The 8,058-nt window shown below is 37.7% G+C and overlaps 1 protein-coding gene across 1 annotated transcript in view; it reads right to left on the bottom strand.

Moving 5' to 3' along the window:
* Window positions 1–668: 668 nt before the first annotated feature.
* The window catches only part of PEX1 (peroxisomal biogenesis factor 1), a 44,133-nt gene continuing 36,743 nt past the window's right edge, over window positions 669–8,058 (bottom strand). The window contains exons 20-24 of the mRNA XM_027847852.1: window positions 6,331–6,507; window positions 5,034–5,264; window positions 3,111–3,308; window positions 2,560–2,690; window positions 669–2,033 (exon numbers count right to left, since the gene is read on the bottom strand). Coding sequence (XP_027703653.1) covers window positions 1,949–2,033; window positions 2,560–2,690; window positions 3,111–3,308; window positions 5,034–5,264; window positions 6,331–6,507 — 822 coding nt within the window. The 3' untranslated portion in view covers window positions 669–1,948. The remainder of the gene's footprint in view (window positions 2,034–2,559; window positions 2,691–3,110; window positions 3,309–5,033; window positions 5,265–6,330; window positions 6,508–8,058) is intronic.

Here is an 8,058-nt window from a genome sequence, read left to right as displayed (position 1 = left end):
TTCTTCAAACTCAGGTGAATTATGTCTCTCAACCCCAGAAATCCCTCAGATTTCTAAGGTATAAAATTTCCTAAGGTGTGCCAGCAGGCTCCACCCACGTCTACCTGGCCCTCAGCTGAAGGAAGGTAAGCGGCATAGATTGACAACCCGACACTCGACTGTGTCTCATCTGATTTTTTATTTTTGTTTATAGTATTCAATGCTTTGGAAACCACTTTCCACACATCCTCTGCTCTGTACCTTTGACCAGATACTCTCTTTTGATTGGCACTCCTATGAGGGAGCCCCCTTCATTTGTGCAGATCCCCTAAAGCTGCTTGGGGCATTGAGACTAAGTGATTGGTGTGCCCAGGGTCCCACAGCTAGGATGAGGTCAGAGGCTTTCCTGACCCCAAGGCATGTCCTGTGCCCACTTGCTAAACTTTCACTCTGTGTAGGATCATTACTATCCCCATTTATAAAGATGAGAAAACCGAGGTCCAGAAAGCTCAAGGGATTGGGTCTTTGGTCACTTGGCGAGCACACTGAGTCTCTCTGGACTACACGTCTGGCTCTCCCCCCCATAAGGTCTCGCTGCTCTCTCAGCTGGGACTCACAACTTGGAGCTTTAGAAAAGTTGGTTTAAGTTTTTCACCCCCTCAAACCACTTTAGCACAGCACACCCAAGATAATTTTAAAATTTTTTTAATACTTTCCATTTTCTTGAACTCACCCAACTTTTTACAGACAGTACAATTTGTGAAAAACATTCTTGAACGGGAATTCAGAATAGCACAGAAAACTAAGCCACAAACACTGACGCCTTCTTTGAGCAATGGATGATTCCTCCAATGGGAATCGACAACAGTCAGCAGTAAACGGAAGATGCTGATGCTACCGAGCTTCGTCCTTCAAAGCTTCAGGATCCCTGGTGCCCCTAGGACAGGCATCTCCTCCAGGAACTCCCCAGTGGCCAGCGAGCCCTGGGGATGAGCCTCTGCAGACTCCCCTGGCCCTTGGCCTCCAATGCCAGGACTACATGCAAAGCTTCCCTAGCTTGTTCTTCTCTGGCACTGCCTTCAATGACGAGGGTCATCTGCATGCTAAGATGAGGCCCTGGTCTCCTTAAACGAGGTAGAAGTGGGAAGAGGTACAGAAAAGCCGTGGCTGGGCTCATGCCTCATCCCCTCAGGCAGTGGTGATGACAGGGCAAGCAGGCAGTAAAAACAGAGGAGGTGCAGACAGCAGTCTGCATGCTTCCTTCCTCCATGAAAAAACGATGGTGATTTTCCTACTCCTGAATGCTGTATTTTTGTTTCTTTAGCTTTCTTCCTTAACTAGTATGTGGCGATGCTAGATTCAATATTTTAACAGATGTAGAAAAAAATGTCTTTTATAGGTCAAACAGAAATCATTAAATATATTAGTAAATATTGAAAATTCTACCATTACACAGTTCCAATGGATATAAATTATGTGAAAGTGCCACTTCATTATCATGAAAAGAACTTATCATCTGATGTGTGTGTAAGACGATGTCATTTATTTCCAAAATAGTCCTCTAAATAATGGAGTTGGTAGGGAGCAAAACAATGAACATATTTTCATGAGACAAGTGAAGGTGTTGCTATCAGTGATTTCCAAAAAACACACATAACTACAAATTCTAATGTCTCTTCAGACAAAGGGACAAATAGTTAGATACATCATTCATCCAATATTATTTCATTAAGTGCTTAATATTGGTTTAAAGGAAACAAAATACAGAATGCAATTTTAGAAATAAATTATTCTTCCATATTAAATAGCAAGTAATTCTGGTCACTAACCTGAATATTAACAAATTTGCATTATCTTAACTTAATTTGTTAAGTTAAAGAGAAATTTACAGATACCATTTAAAAAATGTCAGTGCAGTGGCATACCACTTCTAGATTAAAAAAGAAAATGAAACAGTAAAAGTTTACTTTTATGCTAAAGTTACTTTTTGGCCTGGTCGGAAAGCTGATCCACTTTGACTTTTCCTCTTCTTTGGATTTTGAAAGTTATCATAGCTATGGGGAAAAAATATAATTAATACTTTTCTAACTTTATATTATAATAATATTACCACTGATAAAACTAGTAACTATGTACAGAGTCAGTGCTACATTTTAAAAGCTAGAGGTATGAAGTTCTAGCCACAGTTTCAAGTGAGAAGGCAGATAGAAAGGATTTATTTTTATGAAAATTATCAAGTATTTCAGAATTAGATTTTTCTGGAAGCTCTTGTTCTTCTTTTTAGGACTTACAAACAATTAAGAGAAAATAACTTAATTCAAAATAACCCAATTTCACGCCACAGGAAAGAATGATTAAAAACCCCATTTCTGATAACTGGTGACTTTAGAGTCTGACTCTTCCTATATTGTTTTCTATATACATGGATACACTAGGTTCATTTTTTTCTGAATTGGTCTGAAAATATAAATATTAATGGTGATTTCTGAAATAAACTGATTATATAAAGCATTTCAAATGATTAACATTAACATTAGAAATATTAATATCTAAGTTTATAAATCAAAAGTTACCACTTACAGATCAGCAAAATTCTTCCAGTCATCTGGACTAATGGATGGTCTTGTGTTACTGAGGGCAGTAATTAAATGAGCCTGGCTAATGGCTAATGCATTCTTAATTGGTCCTGATTGAGCAACAGTAACATCCTCCTTGAATTAAAAAAAAATAAGACAATGACAAAAAGCTAAATTAGTGACACAAATATTTCCAAGAGGTTACTTCTACTTATGAATTTCTTCAAAAGACTATATATTCATACACTTCAAAATCTCATAGAATATTGGAATTATAATAGACTTTGGAGATCACTTCAATTCCCTTATTTTGTACATGAGAAAGTTCCTCTCTCTTAAAATTATATAAAAAATACTTTGAAAAATATATGTGCAAGGAGTTAAGTTCATGATTGATTTGGTTATTCCTTCATTCATGTGACTATCGCCATTAGCAATGAAACTATGGGAAAGAAATTATTTGTGAACCAAGAAACGATGCTCTACTCTTCTGTACAAAAGAAAGTAAAATTGAAGCACAAATTCAATATGAATTATAGACTATAAAAGCCATACTCCATTTTGGCTCCTGTATCTCTCTTTGATGGCACTGATTTCTGCCTTCATCTGATCTCTCTGCTCCTGTGTGAGCTCTTGAAAACCTTCTTGAGACGACATCCTGAACATCGGGGGGTGTGAAAGCACCTGATCTCTCCCAGTTACTCCGGCAAAATCATGAGATGTGGAACTAGGTCCTGACAGGCACTGAGAGCTCTGTAGAAGTATTTGTGAGATGAGGGGAAAAAAAAAGAAAAGGTGTAAACAATTCTTGAAGTTTATGACATCTTTCAAGAAAAAAAAAATTTCTAACCTAAGTCAAGCTGAGTATTTTCACAAACTGTACAGTGTAACTAAGCATGTTTAAAAATAATTCCTTGTTATATAGAAAGACCAGAGCTTTATCTTGTACGGGTCTTTACTATGTAGTCAGTTCATGGGGGACAGACCTCCACTTTATCACAAAGTCTTTCATAACTTAACCCCTGGGTTATATTAGAGTACAAATAGACCCACATTACCCAAGTTTAAACTTTACAGAGAATAGCTATGGTAAAGTTCATGTATAGTCCTATAGAGTAAACAAAACAAACAAACAACAAAAAAACCCCAGAAGAATGACAATGCTTCAATTCAATGCTTCTAATCTTACTGGTAATAAAAACAGGTCACATTTTCAAGGTTTACATTCTCACGTAAAATGTTACTGGCAGTACAAAATGTTTTGAGTACCATTATCTGCCAAGAAATTGTGTCCAACTGACTTCTCTCTGGGGGAAGTGCTAAGTCAGTGCTGTTCTAATTGAATTTAAAAAACATGTTTTCTTAACATTTAATCTAAAATCATTTTCATTCTTTTTAGTAGAAAAAAGGGTACTTTATCCTTCCTTCTGATACTTGGCCTAAAAATATTATAGAAAGGTAGAACTTTCTGACATTATCCTGAGTTGTTCAATGATTCTACACTAAAAAAGATGTTAAGCTAACAATCAGTATTTAAGGAAATTATTTTTCAGGAAAATTTTTTAAAAAGTTGAGGAGAAATAAAGTACAAATCAATACAATAGAGTGTGTTTAGACCATACACACACACAAAAAATTGAGACATAAAAAAGTCAAAATAATTGAGTCTTAAGGACCCAATTAAATTGGCCTCTTATTTAAGATTCATATCACAAGGAATGCCAATTAATCAAACAGAATTTTTCCTTTCTAATCACTTGATGCTTTACAAAAAGAGGTGCATCAATTTACTTGTCCCTCTTATTCTTGCTTTTGTATATCTCTGGCTGCTCAATGGACAAGGGACTTCATTTTTACTTTAAATCTAACTTTTTACATTGTTCATATCATTCTGAAGAATCCCCAGAAGAGATTATTTGCCTTTCACTTAGTTATCTTTGTATCTATTTTTACAAAAAACTGTCTTAGATCCAAAGTTCAAAGAGAACAAGGCCGTAGATAACAACACTGATTCTACTCTGTTTTTTTAAGCAAACCCTCAGGGGACTAAATGAAGAATGATTTGCAAATGTTGATGTTATTTAGACAAAGTCTAAGTTAGTGTTCCATGACCATTCCTAGTTACCTAAGGAAATAAATATGTAGGAAACCACAGCTTAAACACTGTCCACCTAGTAGCTTGACTCTTATCCAGAGAAGGCTTGTCTTCACAAGAAGTGAAAATGACTAACTAGCACAAAATCAATCAATGAATCCAAACCCAATCACCCAAGCGCATGACTAGCTATGCGGGGGTGAAGGCAGCCCTCCTCCACAGAGGAGTGGGTCAGTGAGAAGAGATCAATAAGCCAACTTCTCACAGACTGTGGCCTCATATTCTGGAAGCATCTAGTACTTGGAGAAGTCTGTGAGTTCAGTTATGGGGGAGGCCACATTTAAACCTGCACTTTTAGGAAAAAGGATGGCTCCACGAGGTACCAGTTCAGAAGAAGTTCCATTTCCTAGCTCTGATTCATAAGAGCTTCCAAAGTACAGCCGATACATGTTGAATTTCGATTCTTCGGGAAGCAGATCAGACATCTCGAGGGAAACGAGAGACTGTTCTAGGCCACACTCTCCATCTCCAGCTGAATCGTCAGAGCCACTGCTGTGATTAAGGAGAACCATTGAAGACAGACTGAGGTCACTGTCAGAACTGGAACCAACATCCTAAAAATGCACAAAACAAGAAAGCCTGGTAACGATTTAAATAATCCTCATTTGTAAAATAACCACCAGTGTAGATATTATGATAGAACAATTAAAATTCAAAAAAATCAAGGCATTTCATATGCTTTCATATTATTTTCCCCCTGATTCTCTAATACATTTGGGGCATGGGGAAATAAAAAGACAGACTACATACTTAAGAGACTTAACCATCTCCCCAACAAGCACGTGGTAAAGCTTGTAGGCAGTTATCTTGATTTTTAATGTTTAATGGCTCAGTTAATTATTCTACTTTTTTGTTATAATGGAATGAAAACTGCACACCTGGGACTTCTGTGGGGACAGGTGTGGGGGCTTCCACTATGTGTTAACAAACCAATTTATTCACCAATCTATTATTTATAAACCAATTTATTAAGGGCCCAACATGGCTCAGACACTGAGTGAAGCTATGAACACAAAAGGGCGACACCAGTCCTATCCTTAACGAGCTTAAATGCTATTGGGGATACAACACGAGTGTTCTGATACATACGAGAAAAGTTGAACTGCACTTTGTAGGGTGGGTAGGAGAAATCACATCTGGGGCTATCAAGAAAATGCTCTTGATGGTAACAGCACTTCAGTTTAAGCCTTAGAGGGAGCCTTGGCACAGCATTCAAAGGACGGCACCGAGGTGCGAAAGGGAGTGTCACGTGTGGGGGGGAAATGTAAGGATATGCTGGGAAATCATCCTGGAAAAAACTAGACTATGAAGGGCTTTTAATGTCAAATAGAAGAATTTGTATTTTATGCTAACAGCCATGGGGAGCCATCGGAGCTTCTTGAGAATGGGAAAGATGGCTGAAATTACAGCATGAAAAAAAAATGAACTTAAGTTCACAAGAATAAGATTGTTTTATGCAGAAATTTTCCCAAATAGGACATTCTCCCATAAATTACTTATGCAGTTTTATTACAGTTAATGAAGGTTATCCTTTCAATAATTAAAATCATGTCACAATAACTATAAAAATAACTGTCGATATAAAACGCCGTGCTAGCTATGTCTCTCCAGCAACCTTACTTGTGACAAGCCTGCCACCCGCCTGCTATGGATGGCTTCAAGTTGAGCATTGTAGAGCAGAGCTTTCAGATCCGCGCCTGTAAAGGAGCCAGTCACTGATGCTAAATGCTCAAGGTCTACATCATCTGTCAGAGGCAGAGAACCACTAAGGACTTTTAAAATTTCAAGACGAGATATCTGAAGGGAAAAATATAAGGTAATATGAGAAAAGAGAAAATTAACTATTGTCCTAAGCATATTTTTCTTTATCCACTTCCTATTTTTCTTGACACTATCTAGTTACAAATTATAGTACACCCCAATGTCCCAAGAATTCAAACTGTAGGTGACCCAAAGAGCTTAAGAAAGACACATGGTGGGTATTAAATAAATGTTGTGACATCCTGGGAAACAGCATAGCACAACTGAAAGAGTATTGGTTTGTGAATAAGAGGTCCTGGGTTTGAATCACAGCTCTGCTACTTTCTGTGTGTCCTTGACAAGTGACTTAACCTCTCGGCCTCAGTTTCCTCATCTATAACATGAGAAGGCTACACCTGATTCCCTCTAAGGCCCTTCCAGATCGAAATCTAGGCTCCTAGGAATAATGATGTGTAAGAAGTGGCATAGAAGAGATCACCCAAAAAAGGATAATTGGAAAAGGAGGTGGGACAAGTGCTGAACTGAACATTTATGGCCTAGAGGGAGTCTTCCAGTGCACTGGGTAGTGATCTGGACAGCTGGGGATATTTACAGGAGCCTAGATTCCTCATTGAGAGTGCAAATCTTAAAATGTGAACTTCCTTTTTTAAATTCATTTTTAAGAACTGTCAGAAAGTTTTATTAAAAAAATTACTTTCTATAAAGTCTACTTCCCTTGCTAACCTTTCTCAAAATGTAAAGGAAAGGTATAGATAGGAAAATGAATGAAAATCATAAGTGCTTCTCATGCATAAATTTCTTTTCTTGAGGAATTGGGCAAATGTCAAATTTATAGTCCTATGTTTACCAAGAGTGATTCAAAAGGACATCGAATATCATACAAGCCACACCAACATGAACTAACCAAAAATGAACTGAGTAATTTGTTCATATCTTTATAATCTTTAGTTTTAAAATGCTACAAGAGCTATATGGTCTTTCTTAAAAGGTCCAAGGTCTTTTAATTTGGTACCTGTCAATTAGGGCAGCTAGATGATGTGGTGGATAGGGTGCCAGGCCTGAAGTCAGGAGGACCCGAGTCCAAATCCAGCTTCAGACACTGGCTAGATGGGTGACCAAGTCAGTTAACCCTGTTTGCCTCAGTTTCCTCATATGTAAAATGAGTTGGAGAAGGAAATGGCAACCCACACCAGTATCTTTGCCAAGAAAACCCCAAATGGAATCATGAAGATTCGGACACAACTGAAAATGACACAACAACACTAGTTAATTAAGAATGTGAACTCTTAGGATGGCACATGGATAAAAGAATCTGAATCTAGGAGTAAAAACCTACTCTGGAATCTACACATATTAATTCTAACTGGCCAACAATTCCAGGGTTTTTAGCTTCTGGAGGAAATGGTGGGGTAGAGACTTCACATCTTCTTCAGAATACTTTTACTTTTAGGACAGCTAGATGGCGCAGTGGATAGAACACCAGCCCTGGAGTCAGGAGGACCTGAGTTCAAATCCAGCCTTAGATACTTGACACTTACTAGCTGTGTGACCCTGGGCAAGTCACTTAACCTCACTGCCTAGACAAAG

The sequence above is a fragment of the Vombatus ursinus genome, unplaced genomic scaffold (genome assembly GCF_900497805.2).
Source record: "Vombatus ursinus unplaced genomic scaffold, bare-nosed wombat genome assembly UNPS02005459.1, whole genome shotgun sequence".
Classification (NCBI taxonomy): domain Eukaryota; kingdom Metazoa; phylum Chordata; class Mammalia; order Diprotodontia; family Vombatidae; genus Vombatus; species Vombatus ursinus.
The sequence above is the reverse complement of the archived record's forward strand: the minus strand, read 5'-3'. Positions and strand labels throughout refer to the sequence as shown.